Source organism: Carettochelys insculpta, chromosome 19, assembly GCF_033958435.1.
Source record: "Carettochelys insculpta isolate YL-2023 chromosome 19, ASM3395843v1, whole genome shotgun sequence".
In the NCBI taxonomy this organism is placed as follows: domain Eukaryota; kingdom Metazoa; phylum Chordata; order Testudines; family Carettochelyidae; genus Carettochelys; species Carettochelys insculpta.
In genome coordinates this window covers 3,818,714-3,835,282 of record NC_134155.1, presented here as the reverse complement: position 1 = coordinate 3,835,282, position 16,569 = coordinate 3,818,714, and the positions used below count along the sequence as shown (strand labels likewise).

Genomic DNA, 16,569 nt, shown 5'->3' with positions numbered 1-16,569 from the left:
GATTTGAATACCAGACTTGAAAATAATTATAAAGATTAATTCAGCCACAGATCTGAGTGAAATTTTAATCATCTGAATACATTTTAGATACTCAGAGTGCCCAATTTTGTAGGGGAAAGTTAAGTATTGTGATTGTTTTGCTCATTTGTTCATATATCACAGGGTGGGCAATAATTTTTGATGGGAGGCCACTCCAAGAATTTGGTAAGTGGTCAAGGGCCATACTCCTCCATTATATTAATGGAGAAGTTGTGGGGTCTGGGATGGAGGTTAGGTGAAGACGGAGGTTTGTGGTAAGAGAGTGCGGTGCTGGAGAGGGTGTGGGATCTGAGAAGGAGTTTGGGTGAAGGAGGCAGTTGGGGACTCGGGTGCAGTAGGGGATGCTGGATCCAGGAGGGTGCAAGAGAGGATTCTGAGCTGGAGGAGGGGTATAGGAAAGATTTCAGGGTATGGGAGTGGGTTGTGACCCGGGGCAGGAGTGCAGAAGGGGGTACAGGGATTTGGGTTGTGCAGGGGAAGGAAGGGGACTTGGAATGCAAGGTCTGAGAGGGGCTGTGACCTGGAATAAGGGTGGATGAGGGGGTGCAGAAGGTTTCGGTTACAGTGGTAGGCATGCAAGAATGGAGGCAGAAGGCTGGGGAGGGGAGGGAGGGACTAGGATGCAAGAGGAAAGCTCTGGTTGGGAGACCCTTATCTGTGTGGATCCTGGCCAGTAGCTTAGCAGGTTCCTTAGCCAGGGTCTCTGCCTTCTGTCGCCCTGCACCTACTCAGAGCAGCTGCAAGGGCCTTATGTATTGCTCTGAACTGAATGCTGTGAACTCCTGGAAAAGGGTACTTAACATGCTGACTGCCCTGTACACAGGAAGTTCCTATTGGCCAGATAGCCTCTTCCCTGGGCTCATAGCATTCAGAATCCTGCAGTCAGCTTTTCTGAGCACCAGGCAGGGAGCTGGCTGAGGATCCTGCAGACTGGATTCAGTGGCTTGGTGGGACGTATTTTGTCTGGCCCTAGTATAGCAGTTGCTAACTCACAGAGGTATGATACTTCTTGCAATGAGGTGAATGTGTACAATTTCTTCCTTGCATTTATGGTATTTCAAATGAAGTGGTGTTCGTGGCTCACTGTGATCGTGGATGAGAAGTCATGTGCACTGATAATTTCTCAGGTGATACTTAATGTGTAAAATGAACTAATAGCTCCCCATTTCTGGATGGTAATTTGGAATATGCCCAGAAATAACTCCTAGATAGTGGGACTGAGATTAACTTGTTTTCATCTTGCATTTTACAAAAAAGACAACTAGATTTGGTTTTTGCCATCTTAAGTATCTGAATGCTTGATAACCTACAGTTGGTAATAGGACAAAAAAAGTACTCAGTTTGTGAAAAGCTCATTCATCAATTTTGGCAAAATACAGGATGCTACTGTCATCTCTTCTAATGAAGTCTTCTAAGGTGTTGAAGTCTATGAGATCTTATTGACATCCTGTGTAATTCACTGCAAAGAAGCTAGTGATGTGGCTATTTTGCTATGAAAAAAATGAGCAGGAGTCACCAAACGGCTTTCCAGTCCCAACATATATGACAGAGCCTTGCTGACAAGTACTTGAAAGTGTGATGCAGACCAAGTTCCAAATAACTTCAATTACTAATTTAGATACCTTTTATATGTAATTAAAATGGCTTCATAAGAATTAATTGAACTACTGTGCTTTTTGTGTAATTCTGTGGAATGCAATACTAAACTTACTGATGTGAAGTCTCTTTGGTGCTCTTTTTTAACCAAACCTGTTTTTCTGATATATTTGTGGTAATGGCATAAATTTTGTGGCCTCCCTGTGGTGTAATGGGCATTTAAATGATACCTTTGTGAGATCAAAACTAACTTCAGTGAAAATTGATTTTAAAAAGCCGTTCTATAATATGCCACTTAAACTTTCGCCATCCTCAACATTTAGGAAGAGTTAAGTGACGCTCTCTTCCTGATGGAAATGGAATGCAGCAATTAAATAGTATACTCTGTAAGTTTTTAAATAAATTTATTGCTTTTACAATCTTTTTTTTTTTTTTTTTTTCTTTAGGCCTCAAGAAAGGAGAACTGGTTATGAGCAGCAATTTCATCCAGGACCGTCGCAGGCTGATCATGATTCACTGGAGTCTAAGCGACCGCGTCTTGAACAAGTTTCAGATTCCCATTTTCAGCGTGTTAATGCTGCTGCTGTCTTGCCTTTAGTACATCCTCTACAGGAGGGATTGCGATCTGCAGATATTAAGAAGGTAAACATAGCTTTTATTGTAATATAGAAGGTGTGCCTTAATGTGTTTAGAAAATTCATTAGATGACTATTTTAAAGACAGTGGCTGAAAATAGAATTTTCAAGTCAAGCCATTTCTCTGGTGAGCATTTTGCTATTGACTACTATGTAGAAACCTGTTTGCTGGGAGCAGGGTGGACGGGGAATGGTGGGGTGGGGGTGGTAGGGGTGGCTGTGAGAGTGGATGGCGATGGGGCAGCAGTTGGTGCCCGGCAGCTGGCCATAGCCTGGGACAAGGTGTCAAGGTTGGCTGTCACCCGGTCCCAGGCCTGCCACTCCATGTCCTGCCACTCCCTCAGCACGCTGGTCCGGCTGCTGGCTACAGGAGCTGTGGAGACAAAAGGGGAGAGCAAGGGGGCCATGAATCTCAAGTACTGAACCTTGTGCCCCCACCACTGGGTGTCCTATGATGCCCATGTCCTGAGGTTCCCTGCGTCGGTGCCAAGGGCTGCCCCATGCTGCCCCTCCCCCCCGGTCCCTCCACAGCCAGTTGGCCTGTGGTGCTGTCCCGCCCATGTAGTGCTGAATGCCGCTTGTCGGCCCCCCATCCAGGCCCAGGGAACACGGCTGTCTGGAGTCCACTGGCCCCGGGGTGATGGGCATGTGGCGGGGGGTCTGCGGCAACCCTGGGCAGGACCAGATTCCCCCTCCTGAGTCCCAGGGTGGCTGGTGTGCGGGCCACCTACCTGTCGGTCTCCCCAGGAAGTCGGGCAAAGTATGGGTGGATGGGGCCCAGCTGGACGGCCTGGATGGTATGTCGATGACGAGGGCCCCCGTGCTTGAGCCCTCATCATCGCTGTTGGTGTCCAGCCTCCATGGGCACCTGGTGCTGGGTGTGGGTCCAGGACGGTCCTCCCCTTCTGTCCCTGTCTCGGGCACCTGCTCCAACGCCAGGACCGTTGTGTCCAGCAGCACGGCCAGGGGTCCCGCCTTCTTGGGCCCAAGGAGGTGGTCCAGGTCTTTATAGTAGGGGCAGCTGGTGGACGTTGCCTCGACCGCTCAGCCATGTTCTGGGCCCTGCAGTATCCCTGGCACAGCTCCTTCACCTTGGACCTCACCTGGTCTGGGATCCGGGTGGGGTGACCCCAGCCAGTGAGGCCCGTGGTGAGGAGCTGGAACGCTGGTGTGTTCCTATGCTGGACCCCCGTCTGATGCAGGACCTCCTCATCTGCTCAGAGGGCAAGGAGGTCCTGCACCTCAGCGTTGGTTCAGGAGGGGGCTCAGCTCTTGAGGGGTGGCTCCCCTCCTGGGAGGGGTCCCCAATTTCTTTGGGGGACCCCAAGGATGGGTGGATGTCAGAGGCACTGGCCATGGTGCCAAGGAGGGCATTCAGCTGGCTGGCGCATCGTTGCAGGGAGCCAGCTGTGCAGCAGCAGCATGGGCTCCCTGCTGACTGCATGCTCTCAGCTTCTTGCCTGAGGGTTTCTGGGAGCCTGCGTCTTGAAACAGAGCCAGACGCTGGAGCTATAGAGCTCTGCTTGTGCTGGGAGTGGTGCCGCTGCCTGCCATTGATTGTGGCCATGGAGGATTGCCTTTTTCAAAAGAGCGGGCCGCGGAGCAGCTACACTTTCTTTCTTCTGAAATAATCTTTTTAAGGAGTGTGCTCTTCCCATTCCGGGAAGGGAGGACCGACTTTGAAAGAATGGGGGAGTTCCTTCAGAGTTAATTTTGAAAGACGTCCATGCGTGTAGATGTTCTGCGGGTTCTTTCGAAAGAATTCGCTCTTCCAATCTGGATTTCGAATGTACTTGCTAGTGTAGATGCACCCATACTGAATAAAGATAGGCATATATATCTTCCTTGTTTTAGCGAGTACTCATAAGTAAAGTGCTCATTAAATGAGGGACGAGTGTAAAAGCAGATTGATCTTTTGATTGGCTCTGTCAGCAAGAGGGCCCCCTTGAGCATCTACATGGCATTTTTGTCCATAGTTTCTGCAGACAAAATGCATTTTGTGTGTAGATGCGCCACGAGTTTTGTCTCCAAAACTCTCTAGTGTAGACATGGCCTTAGAAACTTAAATTGAACTTCAGGAGTACCAGTGTTAGTGATTCAATATGGATTGTAGTGTAGGTGGCTGAAAGTTCTGGTTAATTTTATTTTAATTTATACTTGGACAAGTTAATATATAAAGAATTGAGACTACATTTGGAGGTTGTATGTAACTAATTTATTGGTCTAAACATTATGTAAGAAACATGATAAAATTATTCCTTTTTTATTTAAGGAACCAGCTTTTGGAGGGAAGCATGAAGGGCCATCTTCTCCAATCGCTGGTCAGCCTTGTGGAGAGGACCAGAATGCATCACCTTCAAAACTGTCAAAGGAAGAGTTGATACAAAGCATGGATCGTGTAGATCGCGAAATTGCAAAAGTGGAACAGCAGATCCTTAAGCTCAAGAAAAAGCAAGTAAGTAAGCTACGAAGAGTAATCATAACCAGTGGTATTTTTATTTTCAGTTGGAGACGACAATGCTATTTTTTTTTTCAAAAAAAAAAAAAGCCATGCTGCTTAATCACAATGGCTGCATCTACACTAGCAAGTTCTTTTGAAAGATTTTTCGAAAGAACAGGGCTCTTCTGAAAGAGCCCATGGAGCATCTACACACACAAAGCATTCTGTCAGAAGCAAATCGAAAGAATGTGGTGCTCCTTTCGAAATCACTCTTTTATGAAGGGTGCCCCCTTTCAAAAGCTTCTTTTGAAAGAAAAAGTGTGTAGATGCTCTGCCAGGCCCTTCTTTTGAAAGAACAGTCTTCATTTTTGATCCCTGGCCTGTTCTTTCGAAAGAGTTGGGACTGTGTGGATGCCCTCTTTTGAAAGAGCAGATCACTCTCTTAATCCCCTTTTTTGTGTGTGGACACACTCTTTCAAAAGAAGCTCTTTTGGAAGAACTCTGTAGTGTAGATGTAGCCGATGTAAAAATCAGGTTCTTGTTCTGTAGGCAATGTGTACTATGTAAACAGGTTGTATGTAATAATGTAGTTGAGAGGTTCCTAAGCTTTTCTTATTGTGTACCCTCGTCCATATCTACCAGTTGTCTGCATATCCTTACACCTCTCATCACTGATGTATTTTTCTTCTGAACACTCTTTAGCCATCTGTCCATATTTCACTGTTATGCACAGATATAGTTCTTGTGTGATGCATACTATTGGGGAAGAAGAAAGCCATTCAGCTTTGAGCTCAGTTAAACTAGACAACTGCAGGGCAATTGAACTTGCTATGGATGGTGGTTGGAGGTGAGGGCTCTGTACGTCAGTGTCTCTGCGTATCTGTGTTCTCGTTTTTACATCTTCGAAATAAATTGACTGCCATATTTTATATAACAAATTCCCACAGAGTTTTAAAGCTTCATCTGAATAGCCTATTATAAAAGTGCAATACATAAAATAATAAATAAATGTTGTCATTACACAATTTATCCAGGATAGTCCACAGAGATGTCTGATGTGCTACAGTTTGGGAATCACTGATGTAATTTATAAATGCTGACGGTTTTACAGGGTTTTGGGAGAAACTATCTAAAGATTTAATAAGAGTAAAACTATTTACTTAAAAAAATTGGTAAAATTAAATTTTAAGATCTTTATTAAAATTAAGAGTAATTTTTAAATCTCTTATTTTTTAGTAAAGTAATATATATTAATGCTGAACTGACCTGTATAACTGTTCTGCTGTAACTGTGCTTAGATGAACAGCAATGTAGTAAAAAAGCAGCAACTTCAAATTAAATGCTGCATTACACTCTTGGAACATTTTAATCAGTCTTATGAGTTCTTATTCCAGCTCCTCAGACTTTAGACCAGAAGAGAGAACTTGACTGGCTCCCTTGCAATATTTACTGATGCATTACCACTTGAAATCTGCCACTGTTGCTTCGTTGAGTACAAAATCAGGGACTGGTCATGAAGATTTCTTGGAGATGTAAAAAAATAAAAAATTAGGACCACTAGTTGTATCCCAGAGTTAAAACTTTTTTTAAAAAAAAAAAAAAGGTAAATTTTGAGATATTTTGAAATGAGTTGTAAAGTGAAGACTTGATCCTGGTCACAGTATATGATATTTTATAAAATCTTAAAAAGGGTAGCACAGCAAATCATGTATAAGAGTGTACGGATAGCCATCGCATTGGAGGTGTATATTTTCCTTTCTTATGTATTTCTGGCTTGCAGGAGAGAGAGAGATTGACAGTGCAAAGTTGAAACTGGCATTAATTGATTCATATGTAAAGGAATATTTTGGGGAGAGAAGCAAATCACAAGAGGTTAATTGCTGTGAAAAACAAATAGTGTATATATTTGGTTGGTTGTTATGACTTCTGTATGCCTGTTCAGTAACTTATTTCTGCCACAATGTATCATTGTGAATTGTTAGAATAATGATGACAGTAGTTACTTTAGGGAGTTAAAAGGGATATCAACAACCAGGATTTTAAGTACAGTTAAAGCTTTATCTGGCACTGTGTTAACTGGAAATCTTTGTCAAGCAGCACTGCTCCCAGCCACAGTATCACTGCATCTTGAGGTGTGCACACCTGACCCCTACCTGGTCAGCTGGCTGTTGCTGGCTTCTGACAGGTGTCACTACCTAAGCAGGCACCTCCTTCCTCCTCAGCTTGCCTCAGGCTGCCAGGATCTGGATCTATCAGTAGCGGGTGGGGACGGAGCAATAAGCTTCATATGTCGTGTTCAATTAACCTGCAAATCCCATCCCCCCATGAGTGCTGGATAACAAAGCTTATGCAGTATATTATATTAATATACTGTCAAATTTCTGGGGGGCGTATTGCCTGAGCATGAAAGCTTGAAACACTTTGTGTTCCTTGGCTTTAATATTTTGGTTGAAAGTTAAATATTTTACGGATAAACTACAACACAACACTGCATTTAACTGACTTAAACCTGTTTCAGTTTAACACCTCAAAAAAGTTTAATTTACAAATATTTATGTAAAAATACTGTCTTGTTGCTTTGACTGGCATTAAATCTAATATGAATGAACTTGGAAATTAAATGGTGAAATGACAGGCACAGCAAACCATTGATCAGATGCATATTTTATCTCTGGTGACTAATTACTGGTTAGGGTAATGTGGTGAGGATGGCTGATCTTTCTCTTGTCTCTTAGCAACAACTTGAAGAAGAAGCTGCTAAACCTCCAGAGCCGGAGAGGCCTGTCTCCCCTCCTCCAGTGGAACAGAAACACCGCAGTATTGTCCAAATTATTTATGATGAAAATCGGGTAAGCTTGTTTCTTAGATTTGGTTGGCGCTAGGCATGTTTATGTATAGCTACACATAGTACTGACATTCATCATTATGCACTAATCTAGTCTTTTCAATATGTTGGTCTTTTTAAATTTAAACCATTTTGGTTATTTTTCAGTCTACAAATATTAACTTTTTTAATGACAAATGCTTGCCTCAGATTTTCATTCTAAATCATAGAGTTTGCAGCCATGAAGGTATTTAACAAACTGAAGCAATGAAAATGAGTCTGTATGAATCCCCATCTTTGGATTTGTGCTTTGATAACATTTTAATGCCTCTTGGCATTTGATCTCCAATGTCAGGAGTTGGCAGCCTTTGGCTCTCAGCTCATCAGCGTAATCCACTGGTGGGCTGGAAGACATTTTACTGGTGTTGATTATCTGCAGGCTGCCTTCTCTCCCTCCATGCCCCCCAGGCTCAATGGCCACTGTTGGCCATTCTTGGCCAAAGGGAGCTGTGGGAAGCCCTACCATGCTATGCCAGATAACATTGAGAACAACAAGAAGTCTTGTGGCACCTTATAGACTAACACACATTTTAGAGCATAAGCTTTCAAAATATCTGTCTATAAGGTGCCACAAGACTTCTTGTTGTTCTCGAAGCTACAGACTAACATGGCTACCTCTCTAATACTAGATAATGTTGGAGAAGCGTCTCATTATCTTGCTAAAGAAAAGTGTTTTCCCCATTTATCAGTCTTTAAAAATGAGGGTATTTGGTACAGGATTCACTGTACTGTCTGAAAAGCACTATATAAAATGTAGTGTTTAATGGCTATAAGCGTAGTGGGGAGGGATAGCTCAGTGATTTGAGCATTGGCCTGCTAAACCCATGGGTGTAAGTTCAGTCCCTGAGGGGGCCATTTAAGGATCTGGGGCAAATAAGTTTAAAAAAAAAAAATCTGTTAGGTATGGTGATAGTTCCTGTCATGAGGGCAGGGGACTGGATTTGATAACCTCTGAAGGTCCCTTCCAGCTCTGAGATAGGTATATCTATATATTATAAGCCCTAAATAAACAGCAAGCATTTTTGATCATTAAACAGTGCTTTTTCTTAAGCATCTATCACTGAAATGTTCTCTTCAAATTAATCTTGTGTTTATTATGAGATTCCTTCAAATCTTTGAATCCTGTGAAGCACAGTGCACAAAAAAATGAAATGACTGAAAAAATTGTGAACAGCTTGGTGGGTGGCATATGGTATTGAATGCAAAAATTTGCTTAATTTTGGTTACAGATGTTTGGTTCTGTTAACAATATGTTCAAATTACAGTTCACTACCACACATGTAATCTGCTGGAAGATGCAGAAATTTAGTGTGGTGTTGGGCATTTAGTTCCCTTTTGAAGGTTCTTGTGTCTAACTTGATCCTTAAATTTCATAACCAGCACATGGCAAAGGAAATACTGAATGTAAAATATTAATTTTTAAATCAAAGATTTGTTTCATGCAGCAAGGGCAGGATTTATCTTTATTCTATGTCTTGTACAGTCCTAAGCATATTGATGGTGCATAAGTTGGCATGCATCTTTCAGAGTGCAGATATAACCATTTTTGCTGCTTACTGCACAAATATTGTGATGTGTATGAAATACTTGTTTTGGTTATCTTTTTCTGCATTTTGCAAGAAGGTAATCCCCTTTATAGCATCATGGTCAGTGGGTGTTTGTAAGGGTAAAACTCGTAATGCTTAACTGTACTTAGAGAATTTCACTCAGCTAAGAGGACTAAAGTTCTGTCCCAAGATGTTTTGAGACCAAACAATCCATTTTTACCAGGGTAATTTTATACATTCTCCTGATATGTAATTACTTTGCACAGCTGTGAATTCCAAAATATTTGTCATTTCTGACTTCAGAATAGTGCATGTAGAAAAGTAGGAGAGTTTAGCAGAGCAAGCTTTCTAAGAATAACCTGCAGGGTTTAATTTTTTCTCGCCCTATAGCCAAGCACTGTATGTGGATGTGTTGGGCTAATCTGTAGTGAAGTGTAGCATTAAAAAGGCATATTTGACATAGGGTTTGGTTTATTTTTTGTATATTTGCTATTCGCCTTTTTTGTAATGACTGCCTTAACCCAGGATTTCTAAATTTTGTTTCTCTGCTGTTGAAACACATTGCTCCTTCCTTTCCCCTGGCAATCGTTTAAAATCTGACTTACTGTGTGCTACTTGCTTTCCAAATGTGTGAGAAGGATGTTTCCTCAAACAAGTAGACAGATCTGGGAAATAAAATTAGACAGTTTATACGTGTTGCCTTCACTCATTTTAGAGAAAAGGTGGGTGAAGTCATAATCTTTTATTGGACCAACTTCTGTTGGTGAGAGATGAGCTTTCAAGCTATTGACTTGCTATAGGCAATATGGCAGATGCAGGTTAAGGGAGGCTTAAATGTGGACAGGATCATTCGTCTTTGCAAATATCCTTGGGGGGAAAATATCAAAGATGGTATTGACAGTCCAGTTTCCATTGTGGTTGAATAAAACTGCCTTAAGAGACTATACAAAACAATATCTTTCACAGAAAAAAGCAGAAGAAGCTCATAAGATTTTTGAAGGTCTTGGTCCAAAAGTTGAACTGGTAAGTTCCCTTACCTGTTCTTACTTTTCTTTTTCAGAGTCTCTTCCAAAGATGAACAGATAAAGTATGATTGCATGATTTAAGTCTGTGCTCAAAAAACCCTCTTTTTTCCCCTTAATATAACTGACTTACTGTATGTATGATCATAAGGCCTCATATGCCTGCTCACTTCTGTAACTAAGAGAGTTCTTTGTTTCAAGCATTAAATTTACATGCACAGGCCAGGGAAGACCATATAGTTATGTGTCAAAAATTGAACATGGCTGACCTATTATTTTTTTTAAAAATAGGTTATTAGCCCAAATCTCTACAGTGATATGAGCAGTCTATTAGATATTACTTAAAACACATCTTTTGCAAGACTTTTCAACCAGTTAACTAAAGAACTTAATCACATGCATACCTTCATCCCAATTCTTGCAAAACATATGCACATGTGATTTACTCTTGAAATACCTGAGCAGTCCCATTGATTTCAGTGGGACTCAAGCATATACATCTGTACACTGCTGAATCAAGGTTTCACTGATCTGACTGACTCTGTTTATAAAGTTTGTAAGTTTTTTCTAAACTTAAAATAGAATTGTTTTGAAATATTTGAGTGAGCTTCATTAAAAGTGAACTCTTTAGGCTAGTGATGATATTACAGAATCGGAACATATTGGAGGAGAGAGGCCCATCCAGGAGTTGCTAAAAATCTTCAGCTCCTGTTCATTTTAGGTCACTGCATTTCACAGACTGGGCATTGTTTGCAAAATATTATTGCTTTAACATGTTGTGTATGTGTTGAATTAAACATAAGTGTTGTTCTGAATATATATATATCAATCCATTTTGTAGCCACTTTACAACCAACCATCAGATACAAAGGTGTACCATGAAAACATCAAAACGTAAGTAGTAAATGTCTTGTATTCTTGCTGTTATGAAAAGGCAGGGAGCTAAATATCCTATTTTTACATACTGATGTCATTATGTTTTATTGTAACAAAGAAAACATTGGAACTTCAAAGTTTCATTTGTTTTTGATGATTTATGAAGCATTTTCCTTTTCAGTTATTTTAGTTAACCCAATGAAAATAGATGATACCTAGACCATTTCAGGTTTTTGTGTCCTAGACCGATCCTGAAACAGCTAGGCTGCAAACATTGCAAGAGAGTGAAACACTTTTCCACTGCAATTTAAAAAATAAAAAAAAAAAAAAAAAAAAAAGGCATTTCTATCTCTTAGTTTTTACCCCAAAAGTAAAATTCAGGCCTAGTTTGTCCTAAATATCTTTTTCCCTCTCAAGACGCCTTTTAAACATTGCCACCGTTAACAAGTGCTTTTTATTTTTTTTTTTTTTGTTAAAGGGAGCGGATACTCAGCCAGCTCCCTCCTCCCTCCCCAGCCAATCCCATGGCTGTTAGTCAGATGAGTGCTGTTCTGTGCATACACTACAATGTTCTCTTTTTTTCTGTAGTGTGCTCTGAATCGTGTCACTGCATGCTACACATGTCTATTATTTATGACTTAGGACAATCTAAATTCAGCTGCGTGAAGTAGACTATTCTGTCTTTGGGTCGATAGTGTGGATTTTGAGAATTAACATTTATTAATTTCTTGCGAGCTCTTTGTTAAAATAGTAATAGCCTAACACTTTGGCTACATCTACACTTGCATTCTTCTTTCAAAGGAGGCATGCAAATGAGGGAAAACAAAACTGCAAGTGAGGTGCAGACTTACATATCTGGTGCCTCCTTTGCACATTCTTTCAAAAGCACTTAAAAAAAGGGAAGGGGGAGGTCTTTTGAAGATGGGGTTTACTTGCAAAAGAGCTATTCCACACTGCTTTTCTTTGTTTGAAAGAAGAATGTGCAAAGGAGGCACCAGATAGTAAATCTGTGCCTTATTTGCATTTTCCATTTCCCTCATTTGCATGCCTCTTTCAAAGAGGAATGCAAGTGTTGACACAACCTTTATGATCAAGTAAGGAATTGGAGTACCACTCATATGGCTCCATCATTCTTTAGGGTGGTTAACCATGGTAAGCTTCATGCCCAATCGGGATTGAGTCCTTCTCTCAAAAACCTGCAGATATTATGGTGAGCAGCTGAGCAGAAAGAAAATACTGGTACAATGATACTTCCACAGGGCTGGAAGGCAGCATTGCCTTCCTTTTCCTTACAAATTGTGACAGCTAAATAGGGAAAAATTTCAGAAACTAGGATCGTTATAGCAAAATGATCAAGGCTTTCTCTCTGTTTTCCCAGTCATATTTTGGAATATGAGTGCATTTCAGTATACTACACAACAATCTGTGCCTGTACACTAAAGTCTCATACGTAATTCTTCTGTCTTCAGACTATCTACCTGTAGTGTTTGTAAAGTATTTCACAGACGGTGCACATTGCTTTGAATTTGTACGTGTCTTCCAGAACAACCAACTGTTTGGGAACAGGTTTGGTTGTATGTCGTGATTCTTGTAGCAGGATACCCCGCCCAGGGCATAGGAAACTCAAGGAGAAGAATTTTTCCATGACTTTTACGGACATCTTAACTCTGACTATGCAGTTTCAAGAATAACTGAAATTGTTGACCTGATTCATTAGATTGTTCAAGTGTTACCTAGTATTAGCTGGGAGTAGGTCCCCTTCTTCCCCTAACGTACAGGGTTTGTTTTTTTTTCCAAAATCAAAATTACTTTTAGCAAGAAAAGCTTTTTGTAAGGTCATGTGGTTTGGTTTCGTACAATTAATGAATATATTTAATGGTAGGATAACCTGAGGTTATACATAATGCAGCATGTATGTGTGCTTTTGCACACGCACAGAGTTTAAATCCTTTCATATCTAGCAGTCTAGCATCCAGAATCTCAAATAACTGGCACTTTAACCATAAGTAAATTTTAGGTACCTTTTCCATAAGTACAGTATAGTGAAAGTAAATACAAATAAATACAGCAGTTAAAGTATTAGTTTACAGTGTACAGTACTACTGTTGGTTAAAAAAAAAAAAGTACTCTGCATACATTTTTGTTTCTTAATATCTAAACTTGGTTTTTCTTTGTATTATGCATTGCTAGGTGTACCTCTCTGTTATCCAGAATATTTGAATATTCGGCAGCTGCCCAGTCCTTGGGCTGCCAGTTGTGCATGTGTGTGTGGGCTGTTGAATTTTTGTGTGGTTTTTGTGAATTAGCAAAAGTTGCTGTTTGCTTTGAGATGGAGATGCTTTCCAGGAGCTATTTTGTAAATATTTAGGAAATGTAAACTTCTTGATTGACTTTCCATGAATGGCATCTCTATCAAATGTACCTTGTTGTTATCTCCTTTTTAAACATGATCAGATTTTTTTTAAAGATATGATCTAGAGATTATTTGAGAAGAGTTCTGTGATCTCCTGTAGCTCACAGGCCAAACTGGATGAACAGTTTACATTCTGATTTTGAATAATGTATTTTTAAGCTCTTGTAGCCTTTATTAGTCTTATAACTAAGTTATAGGTCCTTTGAAAAGAGTCATTTGTAATGTTTTTGTGACAACTTTAGCTTCAGGAGTAGTGCCAGAACAAATCTTGTCGATGAATGATATCTTCTTCATAACATTCTGTCTGGAAGGAACATCTTTTTTGCATATGCAACTGGTGGTCCTTAATATTTACTTTGCAGATATGGCAGAGGATTCTAAAAATAAGCTACCTCTGGTACAGTTTAGCCCTTACATTTTAATAATTAATAAAATCTCATTTCGTAATCAGCCTTACCGACATTTCCCAGTTTGGTGTGCATGCTGATGTTTCTTACTTGAATATAAAGTCTTCCATTAGCTTGAGCCTGGTCTGGAAGAGAATACATTAATCTTAAATTCACAAAACCCTCTTCTAAATAATTTATCTTATTGAAATGCAAGTGGAAAACAGTGTTGAAAGGGAAATATAATAGAATTTGTAAAACAAAGTTACTTAATATGTGTGGGAAGAAACTCAAGAATACATTTACAAATGTTATGGGGGAAAAAACCTTCCTTGAGTTTGAAACATGCATATAACCATGAATAAGCTGAATTTTTCAGAATTTTTCATTGTATCTAATTCTCTTAGTCTCTTTGCCAATCCCTCCTTCTTCAAGGATATCTTCTGTTGCATATGATAAGATTTTAATTTCATGGCTTTCCCCTTGCAGTATCAAACGTCATTTGAGATGCAAGCAAGCAGAAATGTTAAATGAAACAATCAACAATATTGGATCACCCTCCTATGAATATTTTCAGTGACTTGTTTTAAAGATCTTTGATGTTGCTCAAATCAGTGGTTAAATTTTAACTTCTAAAAACTTTTTCCAATCCTTTTGTTTTCTAGAAACCAGGTGATGAGGAAAAAGCTGATTTTGTTTTTTAAGAGAAGAAATCATGCAAGGAAACAAAGGGTAATTGGGCAAAGTCTTTGTGGAAGTCAGAGTATTGAAACATATGTGGGTCCACTTGGGCATGTGGACTCAAATGCCTATTTACATATATGATCAAAAATAAGTTTTGCATAAATCTGCGCATTCCAGGTTAATCTTAGTATTCTTTGCGTATTTGTGTTCACCAGTCAATTATGTCAGAAATCTTAATGGCTTCAAGAATATGCATGTAGCGTCAAGTGGCAGGACTTCATTTGTGCCCAGTAACTTTTTTTCATGAATTAAATGTGTCTCGGTTCAAGTTACTTTGCATTTATATACTGCTGTTAGAAAGCGAGTAAATATGTTGGAAAACTTATTTTCATTGTGGGAGAAAATTTTCATAATGTGTTCATTAGAGCAAATGATTACTAAGGTAGCCCCTTCTGAATAAATACCAGACAACTCATAGATGAAAGTGACAAATAGTTATTGTATCTCGCCTGCAGAGTTTTCAAAATTGAATGGCATAATTCAGTTTTAATTATTAAAAGCTTTCCATCTTTACATAAACTTAAAGGGATACAGGCAAATTTAAAATCTGAGATTGTTAAAAATTCTTATCTATTTCAGTCTTTACCTTTTATGCTGTTTCTCAACTTCTGGCATTTAATTTTGGTTGAGTGATGAAAACAAATTTGTCAATTTTACTTTCTTGATCTCAGGTTTTAGCACAAAACAAGAGTTTTGGTTTGCCAACACTGCAGAGAATTTTTTGTTTAGAAAAGTCTTAGTTGAATTTTGCCACTTTTAAGAGAACCATTTTGTCTCAAAACCTTAATTTTAATACTAAATTACTTGTTAATATCTTCCAAGTCTAGATGAATTTGAAAAATAATGCTCTGAATCAAAATTCCTGTTAGCTTTATTGGGAAACCAATTGATAAAATATATATATAAGATAGAAGTTAGGTGTTCATTTTGAACTAAATTAGAATTTTTAGGTAACTTTCTGTGAAATAATAAACTATTTTAAAAGTAATACAAAACAATCTAAATATTCCTCTGAAATACAGCATCCAATTTTTGAAGCTTTTTTAAAAAAAAAAAGTAGCACAAGATCAGTTTCCAAGGGCTTATTTTAATTACCATGGCAGATCCCTCTCCAGATTCCTTTCCCTATATAGTAACTATTGGTGGTGAGAGAGAACATCTTAAAGTCCAAAATCATGTTTTACTCCAGTGTCTGTGTTATATGCCAATGTTATTATCAAAGCACTGTTTTGCAAATTCTTTTAAAGGGAGTGACATCCTTTTTGGCCTTACATGATGTCTGAAACAACACTTTTTAAATAAATCAGGCAAGTTAAACATCACTTCATCTCCATCTTGGAAGCTCTTTGCATTTACAGTATTCTTTCCCTTAGATGGCTTTAGTTTTCTGTAGGCAGCCGTTCCTCTCCTGAACACAGAGGTGAGGGTATATATGTCACTTATTCCAATTCTTCCATTTAGCAGACAACCCACAAAATAAAATTTGTATAGACATCAGTTACTGAGGAACCAGCAATAATAGTTTTCAAATACCACAGAAGTGCATAGTATAAGTACCTAGTTCAATAATTCTATCAGTAGGAGGAATTTTTGGCTGCGATGAAGCCATTCTTCCGACTGCCTTAAAGTTGTGCACATCACCTGCAACACAGAGTCCTTGGCCTTTTAGGAATCTCCTATATGCACCCTCTGAACCTGATGTTTTCTGTAAGGCAAATATATCAGAGCCTTGGGTTAATGATACAGATTATTTTAGTGTTTAATTCCCTCACCGTTATTTTTGGAATTTATCAGGAACAGAAAATCTGTCAACGTTATGATGAACTAATGGAAGCATGGGAGAAGAAAGTAGACAGGATAGAAAATAATCCCCGCAGGAAAGCTAAAGAAAGCAAAACAAGAGAGTACTATGAGAAACAGTTCCCAGAAATCCGAAAGCAAAGAGAACAGCAAGAACGATTTCAAAGGTAATAGCAAAAAATCTAAA

The 16,569-nt window shown here is 39.3% G+C and overlaps 1 protein-coding gene across 14 annotated transcripts in view; it reads left to right on the top strand.

The window, feature by feature from the left end:
* The window catches only part of NCOR1 (nuclear receptor corepressor 1), a 111,434-nt gene that overhangs the window by 27,631 nt on the left and 67,234 nt on the right, over positions 1 to 16,569 (top strand). For all 14 annotated transcript variants that reach the window (XM_075013590.1, XM_075013584.1, XM_075013578.1 and 11 more), the window contains 7 exons: positions 2,082 to 2,277; positions 4,543 to 4,725; positions 7,446 to 7,559; positions 10,108 to 10,164; positions 11,005 to 11,057; positions 14,504 to 14,570; positions 16,377 to 16,549. In XM_075013590.1, the coding sequence (XP_074869691.1) occupies positions 2,082 to 2,277; positions 4,543 to 4,725; positions 7,446 to 7,559; positions 10,108 to 10,164; positions 11,005 to 11,057; positions 14,504 to 14,570; positions 16,377 to 16,549 (843 nt within the window). The remainder of the gene's footprint in view (positions 1 to 2,081; positions 2,278 to 4,542; positions 4,726 to 7,445; positions 7,560 to 10,107; positions 10,165 to 11,004; positions 11,058 to 14,503; positions 14,571 to 16,376; positions 16,550 to 16,569) is intronic.